Here is a 19822-nt window from a genome sequence, read left to right as displayed (position 1 = left end):
GTTAAGGTTCATCATTATATTCTGGCTTGGAGCCGTGAAAGCAGACGGGGGTATATAATGAGCTGCTTAGAATTTTTAGGGTGTTTATTGCATTTCATGAAATAGTTGTCTGCAGAAAGGAATTTCTTAAGCGAAGGTATATGTATACAGCCCACATCCACGTTCACACACGGTCTCTTTCTGTGCTGAACATTTTTCAGATACGGGAATATACGTGTAGGTATGGGAACTTAGAAATGTGTCTTCTTCATGGCTGCATTGGAAGTTTGCACCCCAAAATGTACTCAGATTGTGGCGTCTTCCCATGGTATTTGGTGTATGTACACACACGTACACATACACACTCACACACGCAGCCTTGTTCTCTCTCCCCCTCCCTCTCCCTCGCACGTCTGTACACACATTCTCATTCTGCACGAAGGGAACATGTGTATTTGAGGCATGTCAGGCCTTTAAAATTCACAGTAAAAGCTGCCACCCACCACTTCACCCAAGGGTTTCCAAGAACACATGTTCTTAGCTTCTGTTTCCTCTGAGGCCTTCAAGCAGTGGGAAGGAACAGGGTGTCACTTGGAGCCCAAGTGTCTCCCAAGGGCTCTGCTTTTTTTGTTTTTCACATTATTTTGAGGGGAAGGGGATGAAGGTTGTTAGCTTGTTTGTTTCCTTACATTTTCCTTCTCTCTCTCTTTTTTTGATACATTCAAAGGACTTGTATGGTTGTTATTTTTAAAGTCATGTCATGCAGTCTTCACCACTGGCTTAAATTTGTAAAGGCAGTGGCAGGAGAGGCCACATCAGGGTGGGATTTTTGAGTGAAATGTCTACTGTGGCTTGGGCCTTCTTCAAGAATCAGCATTGTTCATTAACTTTCCTTCCTCTGTTGATCTGTGTAGATTCAGTTAGTACTTTAATCATTTTATTATTTTTCAAATTAACGTTTGTTACCTTATTTTGGCTGAATGGAAACTATCTCTAGCCCACTTCTGGAAGAAACTTTGTAAATAAATACGAAATCCTTTTGAGAGAATTGTCGTGATAGATCCTCATTAGGCAGGCCCTCTAGTTCCCACCAGAATTGGCTTTGTGAAAAGCAGGTTATTATTCCTTGGGTAGTACCTTGGACTGTTTTGGTTTGGACTTACTAAGAAAGCAACAGTTGCCATGATCTTCATCTGAACAGCTTCCCATCTGCTCACTTGAATCACCTTGCCAGGTTGGAGCAGGAGGCTGCCATTTTGTTTTCTTTTGGGATTCTGCCCTCTCCCTCACTACTTTTTTCTATAGTAGGATATGTTGCTTGAAGAGGGGTGAGTCTTCCAACCCAGTACAAATCATGGTGACACAATGCAAAAGAGAAAATGAGAAAGGTGTTTGAGCCAGTTGTCAGTTTGCAGATGGGCCAAGAATAGGTTGAAATTAGCTCTCTCTGTCCTGGCTAATGTACTTGGTTGGGAAATGCCAATTCAGGCCCTAAAATGTGGTCTTAGAGAACTGTCCAAAAAAATGAGCAGCATGAGAGGAGAGAAAATAAACTATATCTTTCATTTATAATTTTGATAATCATTTAGGAGACTTCTTAATGATGCATAGACAACATATGAAGTAAAAGTGATATAGGAATCCTAAATTTTAGAGGAGAAAGGGCATACAAATCAGAATCAAAGCTTTATTGTGTGTGTGTGCACACCTGTTCTTTCCTTTCCTTTTTTTTTTTTTTTGCATCTTTCCACAAAGGGATACAAACTTATTTAAAATGTCCATGACTTATGATATGAACCAAATAGGAACTATTTGAATTTTCCCTGTCTTCCTGCCTCACTCTCTCCCATTCCTGTCAAATGATGGGACATAGCACAAAAGAAAAATAAAAATTGTATTGCACTTCATCAACAGGATGAGGCCTAATGAGGCTTGCACAGCATTGTCAAAAATGTATGTATATTTCAACCACGTTAATATTTTATTTAGCTGTCAATATACAACAAAAGATTTCACCTTTCATTTTAGAGCTGATTAGGACTTAGGAAATTGTCTTCTTAGATACCACTAATAATGCCTCAAAAAATAAGTGGACGTGCGATTTCTGGCAGGTAGTCCAAGCCCACTTTTCCGCCCAAGTACGTCAGTTAAATTTGTCTTTTGCTAAATCTGTTAAAAATCATAATGTCTTATGTCAGTAGCAATAATGAAGGGGGAGATTGGCTTTAATGACATTATGAGAATCATTATGTTTAATTTATCGCTAATTAATGCTGACAGGTCTCATATGCCTTGCGTTGCTTTCATGTGAGTGTTACGTGCGGTTTTTTTTTTTCTTTTTAATTGTGTGTACACATCCCTCCTCATTCATTCATTTTGATTCTGACGATTTACACAGCTTTCTGTCTTCTAGGTTCCCTCCCCATATGGTCCCACCACATCATACGCTACACACGACGGGCATTCCGCATCCGGCCATAGTCACACCAACAGTCAAACAGGAATCTTCCCAGAGTGACGTCGGCTCACTCCATAGCTCGTAAGTGTTGCTGTTTTTCTCACTTCTTCGTTGCCGCAGTGTTCTGCAAGCCTGTCGCAGCTACTGGGTGGTGGCCTTCTCCCTAAGGTTGGCCTCGTTTAGTTTGACTCCAGCCAATACCCAGCCTGTGTGGGCTCTGCACTCCCTTACAAAGAGAGAGAGAGTGCGCAGTGGCAGAATCTCACTGCACCACCGCGGGTTAGAACAGAACTGTTTTTTGTGTGTGTACTTGGATACACTGGGATTGCAACCACTTCCCTGCCCCCTAACCCTGTACTTGAACATTTGGAGCTTTGTTCTGCAAGCAGGAGAAAACCCTGCCGAGGTGAAGACAGCAACCATGTGCTTTCCTCTGGCTTGGGAAAATTGTGTATTTGTGAAACTTGAGGAAGTGATTGCAAAATCCCTCCCTTCCCCCAACCCCTCCCCAAGCTATTTTCATTCCATTTTCCGGGGTACAGAAGACTAAAAACATGGTTTTTAATCCAAAACTGCAAGACTTGGGGGTTAGGAGACAAGGAGATACGCTCTCTGCCATGGAGGAAGTTGGACCACTACCTTGTTTATTGGGTTGTGTCTGTTTTGTCTATCTCCAGAAAGCATCAGGACTCCAAAAAGGAAGAAGAAAAGAAGAAGCCCCACATAAAGAAACCTCTTAATGCATTCATGTTGTATATGAAGGAAATGAGAGCAAAGGTCGTAGCTGAGTGCACGTTGAAAGAAAGCGCTGCCATCAACCAGATCCTTGGGCGGAGGGTAGGTGACGCCCTTCTCAGGGAGAAGTGGGGGGCGGGTGGTGAGGTACCAGAGTGCAGCAGGTCAGGTGGCAGAGTGTCTCTGTCCCCATTTCTGTGGAGAATGCTTGCCCTTCAGCCACATTCTGAGTCCTCGAATGACCTTCATGGAGTCAGGACTGGTTATTCTGCACTCAGATAGCATTCAGAACAGTCACAGCCATACTCTTCCCCCACCCGCGAGAGTGAGTAAATGACAGAATGACATAGATAACAAATCAAGTTTTGTCTAAATATTCCTGTTAGTGCCAGGACCCAGCAAACAGTCAGTATGTACAGATTATACCATTTCTGGATGGACTCAACCAAAAAAACAGCAGCATTTATTCCCTGACCTTGGCTTAGTGTGTGATGTTCTTTCATGCTTTTCTGTTTGTTCATGTCTTTCTCGTCTGCACCCCACATCCCCTCCAGTGGCACGCACTGTCCAGAGAAGAGCAAGCGAAATACTATGAGCTGGCCCGGAAGGAGCGACAGCTTCATATGCAGCTGTACCCCGGCTGGTCCGCGCGGGATAACTATGTAGGTGGATCGTTTTCCTTAGGATAAGAGTCTGTAGAGCTCTGTTGTGCGTCTATATGGACAAAGAAAACAGGACCTGCCACTTGACTGGGGTGGGCCTCAGGAGCGTCCAGTCTGCCCACTTTGGGGACCAGTAGCATCTTCCTGGGTCACTAACCTGCAGGGAGGGGCTTCCAGTATGGATGGTTCGATCAGCTCGCAGTCATTCTTCGGGGTGGAGAGAGGAGGCTGCAGTCCCATTGTTCCAGCTCAGGACCAGTGAGGTTGATTTGGTGCTTGTCTACTTCCTAGAGGAGGCAAGGCTCTAGGATACACCCGGAGGACCTTATGTTCTGAATTAGGTTCCTCAGGCTCCTCAGCAGTGATCAGTGGTATGGCCTAGGGAAGACCAGTGGGTAGGTGTGGAGGAACAGAATTTAATTCCTCCCAGGTCTTTCAGCAGGCCCTTTACACTTAAGAAGGAAAAACAAAACTATTGCTTTGTGCCACGGTGCAGTAGAAGTTAGAAGCCTATTTCATCCTGAGAAGAGCATGATGGGAATATCCCTGAAAGCAGCCAGAGGAAGTCAGCCTTTGGCAGGATGCATGGACTGACTCTGGGCCCAGCAGGGGCAGGGAAAGGTGTGCTATGTGGTTTGTGTGTGATCCTGGGCTCTGTGTTGGCTACAGGATCTGCCTAGTCCTCTCTTGGGTTGTAGGAAACACCATGGTATGATTGTTTTTACTAATGGCAGTGGTTGTGACCCCACGATTCCTCTCCTCCCATGAGCACACTGTCTTCCAGAGACTTCTGTCACTTCTCACCATTGCTGGTTATCCCACTTTTTGCCCAGTAACTCTGCTTTCCTCTCTCGAGGGATGAAATGCCTCTTGTTTTGCCTGATACTTTATTTCATGACATTTGGTTCCATGAAGGGATTTCAACATCCACTCTTAGGGGAAAACCAAAACTTGTCTTAAGGCCGGCCGGCACAGGCCTCTCATCCCCTTCCTGTCAATGTCTTGGAACCGTGGATGGTTACTTTTCCAGTTACTTTTGACTCTCCCACTGGCATCATCCGTGGTGAAGCAGCTCTACGTTTGGGGGTTGAGGTCATTAAATTATTACTGAACTGAGTGTGCACTTACTGTGCACAAGTTATTACAGGGATTCAGAGTTAAGTCGGACATCTTTACTCCCTCAGAACTTAGCATCCGCCAGGAAATCGCAAACGTCCGGGGGCCTATGTGATCCTGAGGAGGAGCTGCTTCTGCCTGCTCTGATGAGTGATTTCAGGCCTCCTTCCTTTTTCTTCTCATACTTTTAAACCCGTGCTTGCAGTGCAGACGAGGGAGAAGGGAGGTGCCCCTGGCCATCTTTCTCGAGGCCCTGCCCCCCTAGCTTTCAGCGCTAGACTGTGCTCCTCCTGGGAGTTGAATCAGGAAGGAGTGCTGGCACCTCTTGGATGGCGCGTGTGTTCTAGTGAGAGAGCCCTTGTCGCTGACAGACGGGCTTGCATGGGGTCTCCACTGCTTGGGACCTTTCTGTTTGTCCCCAGCATGTGTGCAGTGGGGAAGCCTTTCTTCTGGAGCTGAAAGGAAGAGGATGAGAAAGTGAATGCTCTCCCACAGGCTTGCTGTTCACCCCCACCTGACCCTGAGGTGGAGATTTCCAGCAGCAGGCAGGCTCCATAGCCTCCACGTACACAACCATATCATTTCAGGAAAGCTGCTCTCCTGGTTTCGGGTCAGAAGTTCTTAGAGTTCATCTTGAGCTTCTACCTGCTACAGACCCAATTCTTTGAGTAATCTAGAATGATACCACAGAGCGGAATTCAGCTTCTCTGTAGAGATCATATCCCCAATGGACATTTTGGGTCATAGTAGGGCCTTCATGTACAGCTGTGCAGGGCGTGCACTGCACAACTCTAGAGTATGTCATTTACACTGGGGTCTATGTGAATGGTGCCCCCTGGAGTTGTGCAGGGTGAAATCTCTACAAAGGTACAAGGCAGACCGTGATAGCTTCAAAAGAATACCGTGTTTGACTTGCCTCCGAGTCGTTTAGAGAAAGTATTGCTCGAGGCTTTTTGTGACATACTTTCTGGGTTTCAGAAAGGCTGTGAGGCACTCAAAATGGCTTTAGCTCAGTTTTAAATTTGGAAGATGGTTTGGTATAATAAGGGAACTCCTGAGACGATTTGAGGTTTAGAGATCTGGGTTTAGGGCTCTAGGAACTTTCTCTCTTGTAAGAGGTACTTAGATTCCTATTACAATGACTCATTACACATGGGTGTGAACACACACAGTCACACTCACCCCTTCCTTTTACGCACTAGGAACACTGGGACTAAGAACCGCAGCATTGAAGCTTTTATGGGTTTGAATGTGGTAGCAACTTACTAGTATTTTTTTTTTTTTTTTTAACTAACTTGACATGGGAGTTTCCATAAATTACTTTAGTCATTGTAAACGCCGAAAGGTTCTTCTGGAAAATATTTCCTGAGCTCACCTCATGCCTCTTTCACATTCCTGCTTTTTCAGCCAACTGGTAACGGAAGACTTTATGTCTCTTCCTTAGGAAAACAGAATTGAGTGAAAACAGTCACATTTGGGTTGTCAGACTTGGCACATTCTCTAGAGACGAAGAGAAAAAACTCTTGAGTCCCACAGTAATATCTAAGCCCTGGGGCTATATTTGACATTGTTTCCTTTCTAACCGTCTACACTAGGTAAAGGATACAGGTCCCATGCCATTTGCTCACCTGAGTTTCTTTTCTTCCACCCCTATGTTAGGCCCTTTCTTTCTTTTGTTACATTTAAGGGGGTAGTAGGGTGGCCACCTCCCTGGAGACGCATCTTCCTCTTCACTAAGCTTAGGGTTTATCCACTTTCTCATGTCTTCTTTTTATTCAAACACAGTCCCTGTCCTCCAGAAGTCTCTAGTCTAAATGAGAACTTCTTCAGTAGTCACCATCTCTATGCTGTATCCTAAAGGGACAGCTTCCTTGTGGGTAGAGGAATTTTCAGATGCCTCCACGGTGTATTGCAAGGAACTGGAAATGGAGATGCTTTTTCACATGTGGCTGAGAAGCCCTTGTCTATGGGGATGCTGATACTCCATCAAGTTAAAACATTTCTGTGCCCGGTTTTTATGAATACTTCAGGCTCCTAAATGAACCGAAACTAGGCCCACCTGCCTGTTCCAGGACAGCCCCTCACGTAGGCAATTTGCCCCTCACGTGGGAGAGGCACGGGCATGGAGATGGTCTGTTGCAGACCCATGAGATGCCAGCTTCATGATAAAGCAGGTGAAGTCCTTTTACAAGAAATTGTACATGAAGGGACATAGCACATTTCAATAAAAGCCCTGAACAGAAGGCCAAAACAAAGCTCCCAAGTGGCACAGGCCCCTTGACCTCATAGAAGAGAGAGGCCATTTCTACAACAGATGGCCCTTAGCCCTAGGGTGGAGCCTCAGCTTGGTGGCATCACCAAGCTTGAGGTTCTCCTGACAGAGCCTAACATGTTCTCGAGTTAGTTTCTTTCTTTTCTTTTCTTTTCTTTTCTTTTCTTTTCTTTTCTTTTCTTTTCTTTTCTTTTCTTTGACAGAGTCTTGTTCTGTCGCCAGGGTGGAGTGCAGTAGCACAATCTCAGCTCACTGCAAGCTCCGCCTCCCGGGGTCATGCCATTCTCCTGCCTCAGCCTCCCCAGTAGCTGGGACTACAGGCATGTGCCACCATGCCCAGAACATTTTTTGTATTTTTAGTAGAGATGGGGTTTCACCATGTTGGCCAGGATGGTCTCGATATCTTTACCTTGTGATCCGCCCGCCTTGGCCTCCCAAAGTGCTGGGATTACAGGCGTGAGCCACCATGCCCAGACCTCAAGTTTCTTTCTACCTGTCATTGTCTTTTTCTCTTCTGAGTTGACATCAGCATATTGTGAGAAGCTTTAGGCGAAGGCAACTTTTAGCTGTTCTGAAACATATAGAAATGTATGCCAGGCAGCTGCTTCATCTGGGCAGGACTATGAGGGGAGGGAGAACTAGTTCAATCTGGAATGAGGCAGTCACCCTCTCCTGAATTCCCCCCAGTCCCATTCCACATTTGCAACCTCGAGCAGACGGTCAGGATACCAAGAAGGATCAGGTTGGAGAATATGAAAGACTCTATGCAGTTCATCCCCTAAACCCCTCACTAAAAGAGCTTCCTTGGAGGGCTAGGCATTAAACATGCAGGCAGCAGAGCTTTGTGGTTGAGGGTTTGGAGCCAAGACCACCTGAGTTCTCTCCTGGCCCCACCACTTGCTAGACGTGTGACCCTGGCAAAGTTACCTAACTCCACAGTGTTCTCCTCTGTGAAACTGGAATGGCGGTAATACCTGTTGAAAAGGATTGTTGTGAGGATTAATATGAGTCCATCTGTGTAGCACACCTAGAATCATGCCTAGCACCTGGCATATGCTCAATACCTGTACCCATTCTCGGGGGTGTCGTATCCTCATTATGTCAGCTAGAAGAGAATTGAGGGAACGTCTACTTTCTTACGGATGTCCACTCAGCAGGTTTTTGTTTGTTTGGTTTGTTTTCTTGTTTGTTTGTTTTTAAACAAAGTTTCACTCTTGTCGCCCAGGCTGGTGTGCAGTAGCATGATCTTGGCTCACTGCAACCTCCGCCTTCCGGGTTCAGGCGCTTCTTCTGCCTCAGCCTCCCGAGTAGCTTGCACCACCATGCCCGGCTAATTTTGTATTTTTAGTAGAGACGGGGGTTTCACTATGTTGGCCAGACTGGTCTTGAACTCCTGACCTCAGGTGATCCTCCCACCTTGGCCTCTCAAAGTGCCAGGCTTATAGGCATCAGCCACGGCTCCCAGCCCACTCAGCAGTTGTGAAAGGAGCCCATATGATTCCTGGTCCTATTTCACCCCTTTTCCCCACATCTTTAATAACCAGCTCTAAGAGAAGCCCCTGCTAAAGCTTTCATTCTCTTGATTCAGAATGGGACCCTTTGGCATTCATAAGTAAGAGCTGTGAGCAGGTCAGGCAGGGCAGGCCTTGAAGCTGGTGCAGCCATGACCACCTTCATGTGCTCCTCAAAGATGGGCTCTCAGACTGCTTGCAGTGTCGTCGTCGCACTCCTCTCCGAATCTTCGTCTTGCAGTCCCCCCTTCCCTTTTATGGATCAAATGCTGTGGGTCAGGTTTGACAATGGACATAGGTATATGAGAAATGAGAGCTTCCCTTCACCACCCGCCAGTTCCTTCTCTTCTCCCAAGAAGGGTGTGTCCCTCCAGCTGGGGTACAATGCAAGGGCATTTGGCTTGAAGCGGGGTTGGAGGTTGGACAAATACCGGGAGTTGATGTGGATGGAGATGGCAGTATGGTCACTTCCTCCTGCCTACTCCTTCCAGGAGAAGAGCACCCAGACACTCTTCTCATGTCTGTTTCTTGCAATAATTCCCTGTGTTTTGTCTGTTCATCTAGGGAAAGAAGAAGAAGAGGAAAAGGGACAAGCAGCCGGGAGAGACCAATGGTAAGTGACAATCATCAGGTTAGAGGAAGGAGCCGTAGCCTGAGGACCACCCTTTTATGTTAGGTTTCCATCTGGGGGAGGCAGGAGAAATTCAAGGCCAGGACATTGTGGGGGAACCCTTCTTAGCCAGCCTTTTTGTTTATGCATTTTAATTAATTGCTTCATGACTGCCCTTTTAAAGCTAGTAACATCCATTGTTGCATGAAAAGCACATTGTAATTCTAGTGGAATGTGTTTTAAAATAACTGCAAAGCCTATAACTGGAGAGCAAGCGGTAGGCATGCCTATGCCGGGATTTATACAGTCTGCTTATTTTGTATGTGCCTGAGAAGGAATGAGGAGGGGGCGGGGCTTAGGGGAATAGGAGGGGGTGTGTGCGAGTGTTTGATATTAACTGGGCTGTTCCTGAATGTTCTGATGCATGCCTTTACAGTGGTAAATTACACCCATTTTAAATTAAGGAGGTTTGTCATTCTCTAGAAGAAATTAGAAATACTGCATAGGCAATCTCAGAGGTCCCTTGGAGAAGGCCAGGCTTTTACAAACAAACAAAACAAAAATTTTGAAGGCTTTGTATAATTTGTTCTTTTTTTTCAGAACACAGCGAATGTTTCCTAAATCCTTGCCTTTCACTTCCTCCGATTACAGGTGCTAATGTCATTTTGAGTCATTAAAATAGTTGATAAACTGTTTTTTAATTTTTCTTGCCATTATAGTTTTATTAACATTTAAACACGTATGACATTTGAACATTCTTTAAAGTGACCATCAACACGGTTTCGTATGTTTCGGTAGATTTTTTTTTTTTCAGTTGCTTCTGTTTTTTTTTTTTAATTTAATTTAACCTTTGTTTTGTTTATTTATTTATTTTTTCCCATAACAGTTGTTTAAGCAGTGATGACAGTGATTTAGAGTTGAACTAACTGTGCAAATTGAATATGCAGTATTTCTTTAAAAGAGACTGGTTAAAAAAAAAATGGAAGGAATTCAGTAATAAACCTCCTTAATCTAATGGCATTTTTTTCATTGCTCCCACTAAGTTTTCTCACGCAAGCATGCATCCGCAGTATGATTATTTTTTCCTTTGCTTTTTTTTTATTTTAGTTTTTTTCTTCCTTTTGCTTTTCTGCTCATAATTTGCAAATCCACTAGCATTTTACTGACTGTGCCTGCTTAAATGCCGCTATGAGCTTCTAACTAACTCCTAACAGCTCATTCACACAGCCTGTTTACCTTTATCTGTTCCTCTCTTAATAATTAATGAAAATAGATTTTAAAAGAAAAGACGAACATTCCAAAAGCTGCAATATCCCAGTACCACAACCCTTTTCTTTCTTTATTTCTTTCTATTTTGTTTCATTTTGTTCTGTTTTTATTTGTAATTTTTTTCTTTTTTTAAACTATTGTATTCTGAGAAGAAAAAAGCATGTTACAAACTTAATTCCCTCCTTCGCTTTATTTTCTTCTTTAAGAAAAAAAATTGAGAGAAAAAAAGGGAAAGCAGAACTAAAAGAGGAAAAATATTTAAAAGAGTTCTTCCGTGTCTAACTTCCCTTTGTCAGCTCGAACCAAATCTGAGACAGTCCTTAAAGAAGGGATACTGCAGCTTTATTTGCAACAGCTAATTTCAAAAGTTGAATAAGAATGTGATTTTTACCTTTTTTTTTTTTTAATTAAAGTTAAAAAACTAAAGTCAATATTTTGCAATTAGTAACCAGGTCATTGATTTATTCCCTTTTTTATTTTTATTTTTTTCTTATTTGTATCTTTCTCTTCCCCCCCTCCCTCCCTCCTCTCTCTCTTTCTCTCTCTCTCTCTCTCCCTTTCTCCCACGTTCTCCTCCTCTGCTCGCTTCTCTCTTGAACTCATTCAGACCTGAGCGCTCCTAAGAAATGCCGAGCGCGCTTTGGCCTTGATCAACAGAATAACTGGTGCGGCCCTTGCAGGTGTGTATAGTTTTCCAGATTCGCTGTGCTGGTTTGCAGCTGGTCTATTCGATCCTCTCCCCCTTCTCTGGCCTGTTGCTTTGTAGCTCTGTGTGTGGATCTCAGGAGACACAGGGGAGTGGGACACTGCCAAGTGTATGGGCTCTATGAGGGATGTGCTTGTTCTCCTGCTGCTGCCAGCCAAAATGCCACTGTAAAACAGCATCACTCATGCCTCCTCGGGTCAGCGACAACAAACCTTAGCGCGCCCCCTCCCAGGCAATGTTACCTGCCAACCCCTGTCCCTTCCTTGTGACAGCCCAGGATCGGAATCCTGGCCTAGGTAGAAGCAAATGACGTCACCTTCTCCCCTCCTCTTCTCTCTCTCTTTTTATTTATTTATTTTTTTCACTGTTGTTTTTTGGTTTCTGGTTGTTGTTTTGTGTGTGTGTGTTTTATTGTTTTATTTATTTTTTTTTTCTTTTGACTCATAGAAGTCCTTTCCTTTCATGTCCTTGGTGAGGGAAGATTATCAAGTAGAACCAAGGTGATAGAGAAGAAAAGGAAGCGGTAGCTGAGATTTCACATCCAACTGAGCACGACCCACCATTGTGTTGTATTTTTTGTGTTTACCTTATGCTAACAGATGCAAATACTCCAAAGAAGTGTCGGGCACTGTTCGGGCTTGACCGACAGACTTTATGGTGCAAACCGTGCAGGTATATTACCACTGCGAGGCCTTTGGGAAAATCAAAGCATTCTGTCCTTCCGGTACCTTAGCGTGATAATTTATTTTGACCTCATTCCCATCTACTTCCCCTCTGGCATCAATGACTAATGATCCTCATTCTTCAAAATTTCCTTCCTAATTTTATGCTGTTTCCTCTCCCCACTTTCTCTTTCTCTCTTTCCCCCCTGCTCTCGTCAGTAATATCCCTGGTGGCAGGACTGAGACCACAGCCTTAACAAACGAGGAGGGGCACTTATCTTTTTGCTTTGAAAGCCAGCATCCTGGAGCTGGCCCGGCCCTATGAATGCCTCGGTGGCCTGGGTACTGAGCACAGAGAGCCACCATTTCCAAAGGTTTGAATGAGTTAACACTTGGCAGCAATTGCATTCCCGTGCACTTAGAGTCGAGACACATGGAGAAGGATTCTGGGGTAGGCTTCTTCTTTCCCTTTTTCTTTTTCCTTTTTGGTTGTTTTATGTTTAAAAAACCACATGTCCGTACAGAGGAGCTTGGTTAGCTGACATTGTTTTACAGTGCTGAAAAAGAAGCGTGGCATTGAACGGCATGCACCAGCTAAAGGGCTGCAAGCAGTGAGTCATGCGGTCTCAGACTGCAGCGTCCCTAGGCCTGCAGAATTAACAAAATATGTGTATATATATAGCACTGGTTCCAAAATGAATCAGAATAGCCCAGAAGTGTCCAAATTAAGCACCCATGTTCCACCTGCAGGTCTCCATCCAGCCTGCATTCTCAGGGAAAGTGTAGGTACTTCCTTCTTGGTGGAGGGATACCGACTAGCTCCTGTCTCATTTCTGTTCCTTTAATGACCACCTTTGGTTAAATTTGTTGTTTCTTTGTTCTGATACAAGCAGTCTTTGAATTTGGAATATTATGATGGTAGGTATTTCAACACCCCAAACACGCTTCCCTGTTTGTAGTGCCTCCCTCGTCACGTGTCCCTCCCCTTCATGACTGCCATGTGCTCCGTGTTTAGACGTTAGATCAGATGTGCATCCCATTATGTGCATGCCCACGAGTCTCCTGTGTCTCTTCCCCCCTTTTCTGATGCCAATACGAGAGATCGGTGAAGTGCCTCATGTTGACCCCAGCACATTAGAGGAGAGAGGGCCTGAGTCTTCCCTGAGAGGGAGCCACGCAGACAGTCCTCTGCCCGTGGAATGAGGGATTTGGGGGCGAGTTGAACACCCAGCAGGAGAAGAATTCCCAGGCATTCTGTGAGACGGGAGTGTTCACAGAGCTGACAAATGTCCCTTTGACACAGTCCTGGGGTCTTCTCTGCACAACAGAAAGGAGTTTTGTGACAACGTTGATGGAGGAGGTTAGGTATTTAATTAGGACTAGCCAGGGAGGGCAGGGACTCTGTTGAGCAGTGAGTTTGTCAAAATTTTACTTGTACCAGGTGGGAAGATAACTAGCTGTGGAAGCCTGTTCTGAGATGCCCTGCCATGGCCAAATGACTGGTTAATCGCAAGGGTCACTAAAAGAGAGGGTTTCTCGTGATGTGTAGAAATATACAACTGACACTATTGTGTGTGCCTCACAATAAGGCCGGTTCAGGTACCTGGTTTGTTTATTTTATTAATGGGGTGAGTGGTGGTTTATGAATCTTTTTTTTTTTATTTTGGAAGCAGTTGCTGCAAGTCAGACTTTTTGTTTCTTGAAGTTATTCCTAACATTGACCCAAACGTACGTCCCCCATTTGGACATAGCTTACACCTTGCTTACAGCCTGGGTGTATCTTCAGAGCCCAGAATTTTATTGATATAAAAAAAAAAAAAATCTGCCAACCTAAAACTTTTGTAGCTGCTTCCTGTTTGAGCAGCATGGTTTTCTAAAATGCATCTTGGAGGGGCTGTCAGTATGGCAGCATTTCTGCTGCAGATGCTGAGCTCCTGGTCCTAGGTGCCAGAGTTCCCCGGGTCCCCGTCTCCACCTGGTTTTCTTTCCAGTCTCAGCAGTGTTCAGACTTTCCTGGCAGATGTTTTTCTTCGTTGGTGACTTTTCCATACCATGGAATGATGAGCAAATGCATTTCTGCTGTCTTTGAGGGACGTTATTCCAAAACAGGATCAGGAAGAACCTTTAGTTTCCTTCCAGAATAAATAAGAAGCTAGAAAGGGGTTTTTAAGAGGCCACTCCTCTGAATTGAGATGAAGCCTAGGTTGGGGGTGCTAAGAGTATGGGTTACCTTCCCCCTTTTACTCAACTTTTCCTTTTAACGTGGCTGTGGCCACCCCTGGCTTGATGCTGAAACCCAAGGACAAAATGTACTTAAAAAAAAAAAAAAAAGGAAGAAAAGGAAAAGAAGTTGCCAACTGAGGCATTTTCTGACTTGTCAGAAATGTGTGTGCGTGCCAGCTGCCCTGTGCTCAGCCACCTTAGAAGACCTGTCGCTCTGTCGCCATAGTCTTCATGTCCCGTGTTGCAGATGCCCCTCCCATTCCTGTGATCTGGAAACTTCCACGTCATGAGGGTGGGAGGGGTGAGGAAAGTACCAGAACGCTCCTAGCCAATCAGGGCTCCTAGCTTGCCACACAAGGTTTCTAGTTTTATTTGACAGTTGTGGACATTTTAACAAGATGCTGTTTTGAGCCCACCAAGTTGCTTTTCCCATCTTTTCACTCTGCCCTAATATAGCATGGAATGCTGCTTGGTGCCGTTCCCTTGTCTTCCTGGTTGTTCTCCCCGCTTCTTTCCTTCTCCCTTTCCTTTCCTCTCTCTGTTTTTCTCTGTTGCTTTCTCAGTTTTGCTTATGCCCCCCCCCCCACCTCCTTTCCTTCTCCCATTTTTAAAATGCATGGACATCTTAGTTTTTTGAGCATGTTTTGATCTGCAGGCAAAGGTGGTTTAAAACTCTGAGAGGCTTAATTATTTATCTTGGTTTCTGGGATGGAAGCAGAACCCATAGTCTGTTTACTCTCTCCCAGGGAGAAAAAGGAACCTTGCCAAATTGACGGTGACAGGGGGTGGTGCTTGCTCCCCTAGAGTTCCTTCTGACCCAGAGGGAACAGACAGACACCTGAGGCCACTAGCCCCCCTGAATCTCAGCCTCTGGGAGGCAGGGACGACTGAGCATGCTCCCTTAAATCCCTCCCCTCCTTCCCTGCCTTCCTGCCATCTTGCTGAGTCCAAACCCCATGCACAGAGGGGCAGGATCAGACAGCTCTGGGACACAGACCGAGAGGAGGAACTCAGCACACCTTTCCTTTCCAAGGCCAGTGACATTGTCTGACAGTGGTTGCCTTCAAGCAGGCAGCATCTTGGTTGCTTCCAGCAGCAGAAAGCTGGCCAGCGCTTACACACGTGTTTCTGGTTGGAGTGTTATCAGCCATGGTTCTGACAATATTCTAGGGTCCTTAGATGAGCACACTTCCTGTATCTGCATTATTTTTATAGCATTAGTGGGGTTGATCCCCAGGCTCACCTTTCCTTACCAAATACCATCCCATCAGACTGGGATTAATGGGAGGAGAAGCTTTGAAGTCACATGCTCAATTTCTTGAGTTGATTTTCCCCGACCTCATCCTTTGATGCTAAGCAAGAAGGGCTCTGAAATTCTCATTCCTATTTCTTTCATGAATGAGTAGTGAAGAGGGGAGTGGTTTTGGTGTAGGGCAAAATTAGTCTTTCTGGTTTAAACACGCACGATAACCCAAACCCAGGAAGGTCCATGCTGCGATTCCCTGGCACTTCTTCTTTGTTGTCACTTTGGTGACCGGCTTGTGCTGCACCCTCCATTGACTGGCCTCGGCACATTGACAAGGGCAAGATGCCCCTCCATCCATCCCGTCCTCACCATCTCTCCTTCCAACCTTCTCACTATGGGGTGGGGGAGGGGAAAGCCCCAAATCTTAAAAAAAAATTTTAAAAAAATCAAGTTTGAATCTTAATTTAATCCACAACCTGCAGGCCATACAACCAGTTATTCTTGTTCCTTTGAATCATTTTCTGTTTTTCTTATTCTTCCCCCTCCCCCACCTTTGTTTATCCTCTTCTACCTGTTTTTGGTGATTTCTTTTTTTTTGTTTGTTTTTGGTTTTTTTTTTTTTTTTGGTTTTTTTTTTTAAGTTTATTTTGTTTTATTTTTGTTTCCCTTCCTCCCTTCTCACCTGATTCTGACCTCTCTTGATTTGGTGTGGTTCTTAACAGACAAGCCCGAAAGCTCTCTGGGCGCCAGCAGCCTCACGGTGGTGGTGTGTTAAAACCTTTAAGCCTCTTGCTAGCGCTGCCTTCAGCTATGTGGGCTCAACAGTGAGCATTTTGAGAGTTTCATATTGATACGAGGCGGCTGGGGAAGGAGCTCTGTCTTTCTCTTTTAAACACACACACACACACACACACACACACAGAGACATCACTGGGGGATGGGGGTGGTAGTGGTGGGAATGGGGGTGAAGGGCCGAGGAAACTTGATGGGAAAGTGAGGGACTGTCTAAGCCAAAAGAGCTTATCAGTTCATGTCAATTTGGACAAAGCCACTTGCTGGCAAATAGATGCCACTGTCTGCAAGTGGCCGCCTCCATGCTGCTCTCGTACATTTGGGCAGGGTGGGGCCGTGGGTGTTTAGTAGGGGTTGGGGGAAGCGGGTAGAGAGTTCAGACTCTTAAATATATGGTTTGCCAGAACAGGCTTAGATCCGGGCACCGTGAAGTGAGCGACCCACCCCCGGGGGGCGCCACCGTCATTGTCCTTGAACCATTGGGGGTGCCACCTCTGTGGGGCATCCCTTGGGTGAGATCAGCTTGGGTGTGAGCATTAGGTAACTCTCTCCCTTGGCATCTGTGCCCTCTATTCACAGATAACTCTCTCCCCTGTTTCTAGGAGAAAAAAAAAGTGCGTTCGCTACATACAAGGTGAAGGCAGCTGCCTCAGCCCACCCTCTTCAGATGGAAGCTTACTAGATTCGCCTCCCCCCTCCCCCAACCTGCTAGGCTCCCCTCCCCGAGACGCCAAGTCACAGACTGAGCAGACCCAGCCTCTGTCGCTGTCCCTGAAGCCCGACCCCCTGGCCCACCTGTCCATGATGCCTCCGCCGCCTGCCCTCCTGCTCACCGAGGCCACCCACAAGGCCTCCGCCCTCTGTCCCAACGGGGCCCTGGACCTGCCCCCAACCGCTTTGCAGCCTGCCGCCCCCTCCTCATCAGTTGCACAGCCGTCAACTTCTTCCTTACATTCCCACAGCTCCCTGGCCGGGACCCAGCCCCAGCCGCTGTCGCTCGTCACCAAGTCTTTAGAATAGCTTTAGCGTCGTGAACCCCAGTTGCTTTGTTTATGGTTTTGTTTCACTTTTCTTTATTTGGCCCCCCTCCTCCCCACCTTGAAAGGTTTTGTTTTGTACTCTCTTAATTTTGTGCCACGTGGCTACATTAGTTGATGTTTATCGAGTTCATTGGTCAATATTTGACCCATTCTTATTTCAATTTCTCCTTTTAAATATGTAGATGAGAGAAGAACCTCATGATTCTACCAAAATTTTTATCAACAGCTGTTTAAAGTCTTTGTAGCGTTTAAAAAATATATATATATACATAACTGTTATGTAGTTCGGATAGCTTAGTTTTAAAAGACTGATTAAAAAACAAAAAGAAAAAAAAAGAAGCAATTTTGAAGCAGCCCTCCAGAAGGAGTTGGTTCTGTATTATTTGTATTAAATACGAGCTTGCGAACCAATCATTTTACATCTGGTTTTTAAACCGTAAGGGCACCACGAATGCAGTGCCATTACTTTTTTGTTTTTTTTTTTTTTTTCTGTGTGAAACAACTTTTATTGTGATGTTACTTGTTATTGTTTAAATGTACAGAAACAAAGGGTAAAAATGTGTTAATATACCTTGTTCCATGGTGTTGTTCTTTTGGGGGGAGGGGATGCTACTCAACACTTAATAGAATCACAATGCTGTTGGGCCAGTAGTATTTATTGCTTTAGAGATTGCTTGTCGTACCTGTATGTCGTCCCGTTTTAAATATGTTTTCCTTTTTCTTGAAACTGTATAAAGTTTTTTTTCCCCCTTAGCATAAGCATCTTATATATAACAACTCATTTGTACAAGGTTTTTAAGTTTATATATAAAATGTGTATATATATTTTTGTTTCCCTTTTTGACTTTTTTTTTTTTTTTTTTTTTTTGCTGTATGAAACCCAGTTGTCACCAAATGGACATTAATAGTTGCATTAAGGATCAGTAGCATTAACAAAAGTTGCTTTAAAAGCCATTATGTAAAACAAGACTTGAAAATGAGTGAGGGAATTTTAGCGACACTGTCTGAGCAGCAGTGGGAACCATCTTTTTCCCCTTTGAACTCCCAGTGGGATGCCCTACCCTGCGCCCTTAGGGCCTGGACTGACCGTGTGCAGAACTTTACGTGCCAAAATTCTCAGTGAATTTAGCTTTCTCCCTCTTTTTGATGCTGTAATTTTTGTTCATCATGTTTTGCTGTGATGTTACATAGGTAGATTTGTATGTAGTTTTAATGTCACCTATAACAAAATGTGTTTGGTAGCAGATTGTCCAGAAAGCATTTTAAATGAAGAGGTATAAACCCTTAAGGGCCAAAATTCTGTATATTAGATTACTCTTACACGAAAAACCAGCTGCCGCTTTTATGTACACATATTACATACGAGTAGGCAGCAGACTTTAAAACTAAAAAAAACCTAGGCATGTTGATGTTGCAGACTGCTGTATAAAGCTGAAACCTGTTCATTCAGTGCCATTGTAGTTGACATGAAGCGATTGTAAACCTGTCTCCGATTTTTCTCGGGTTTATTAAAATGCTAACTATAACATTTTTTTGTGAATACTTTGAATGTTTCCTAACAGTTGTGATGTTACTGTTCCGTTTTATGCTCTTATTCCAAGTTCATTTTTAATGGTTTGGAAGCCATTTTTGTAATGAATAAATGTTCATGCTGTACAGTATCTGTAGCATGCCGTTCTGGATTAATAAAAGCAACTTAGTCTGTGCAGATAAAGGCTGGTCACTTGTTTCTGTGATTTGGATTTTTATCTCTAGGGAAACTGGACCTACCGTAAGCAAGAAAAACATATTCCCAAGTTGGAACTTGACCATACAGTTAGTGTGTGGGTGATGACTTAGGTACCAGAATGTGGTCTTGGACTCTTGTGAGGGGTTGCTCCCCTCCCCTCCATCCTCGTGGCCCATTTGGTGCACCTTGTGTCTCTGGTTTGCGTAATGTGTCATTTGCAATGAAGATGGTCAGTATCAAACAGGATCCTTGGCGTGTGTCTTCTCCTGTAGTATTTCACTGTGCCGTCCCCAGTAGTTTATTGCTGAAAGCAAAGCACAGTCACAGAGTAAATGTCACTTTTTGGGGGGCTATAAACCAGTTTCTCTGACATATCCTACTCATCCTCTCACAGTATCAAGCAGAAAGAATTTAATTCTGGTGAATGAGACTTAGTCCACCAAGAGTGCACTTAAGAAACCACCTCCTTAGCAGTGAAGGATCATGGGTGTGACAGCATCCTAACCTCCAAGAGTTGCGTGCAGGGAGAGATGCAAGGGTGTCAAACTGCCCTTTCTCTAGCAATGAGCCATTATTGAGTAAGCAGCTTTTTAGAAAATTGGATTAAGGTGATGCACTGAAAGGTGTGTGTGGAAGCACTTTGCTGTGTGTGGGATCCAAGTGTTTTGGCTGTACCCTGGTAAGAGCACAAGTTCATCACCATCACTGAGCAGGGGCCACGATACAGATCTTCCTAAGGTTTCCCCTGGATTTCATTTCCCTTGCTGACTAGCTGGATGGATGGACACATTGTTCCATTTATCTAGGACATC

The 19822-nt window shown here is 44.6% G+C and overlaps 1 protein-coding gene across 17 annotated transcripts in view; it reads left to right on the top strand.

Moving 5' to 3' along the window:
* Nucleotides 1-18995, top strand: part of TCF7L2 (transcription factor 7 like 2) — a 221069-nt gene extending 202074 nt beyond the window's left edge. For 3 of the 17 annotated variants that reach the window (XM_026446675.2, XM_026446674.2, XM_026446673.2), the window contains 6 exons: nt 2393-2518; nt 3115-3274; nt 3727-3834; nt 9298-9346; nt 9944-9994; nt 16844-18995. In XM_026446675.2, coding sequence (XP_026302460.1) covers nt 2393-2518; nt 3115-3274; nt 3727-3834; nt 9298-9346; nt 9944-9994; nt 16844-16923 — 574 coding nt within the window. In that variant the 3' untranslated portion in view covers nt 16924-18995. Of the gene's footprint in view, nt 1-2377; nt 2519-3114; nt 3275-3726; nt 3835-9297; nt 9347-9943; nt 9995-11219; nt 11293-11917; nt 11991-16843 lie in introns of all 17 variants that reach the window. The other 14 variants (XM_026446668.2, XM_026446665.2, XM_026446663.2 and 11 more) reach the window with 7 other exon arrangements.
* The last annotated feature ends 827 nt before the right edge of the window (nt 18996-19822 follow it).

Source organism: Piliocolobus tephrosceles, chromosome 9 (genome assembly GCF_002776525.5).
Source record: "Piliocolobus tephrosceles isolate RC106 chromosome 9, ASM277652v3, whole genome shotgun sequence".
In the NCBI taxonomy this organism is placed as follows: Eukaryota; Metazoa; Chordata; class Mammalia; order Primates; family Cercopithecidae; genus Piliocolobus; species Piliocolobus tephrosceles.
Note: the sequence above shows the minus strand (reverse complement) of the source record. Positions and strands in the feature narration are given on the sequence as shown.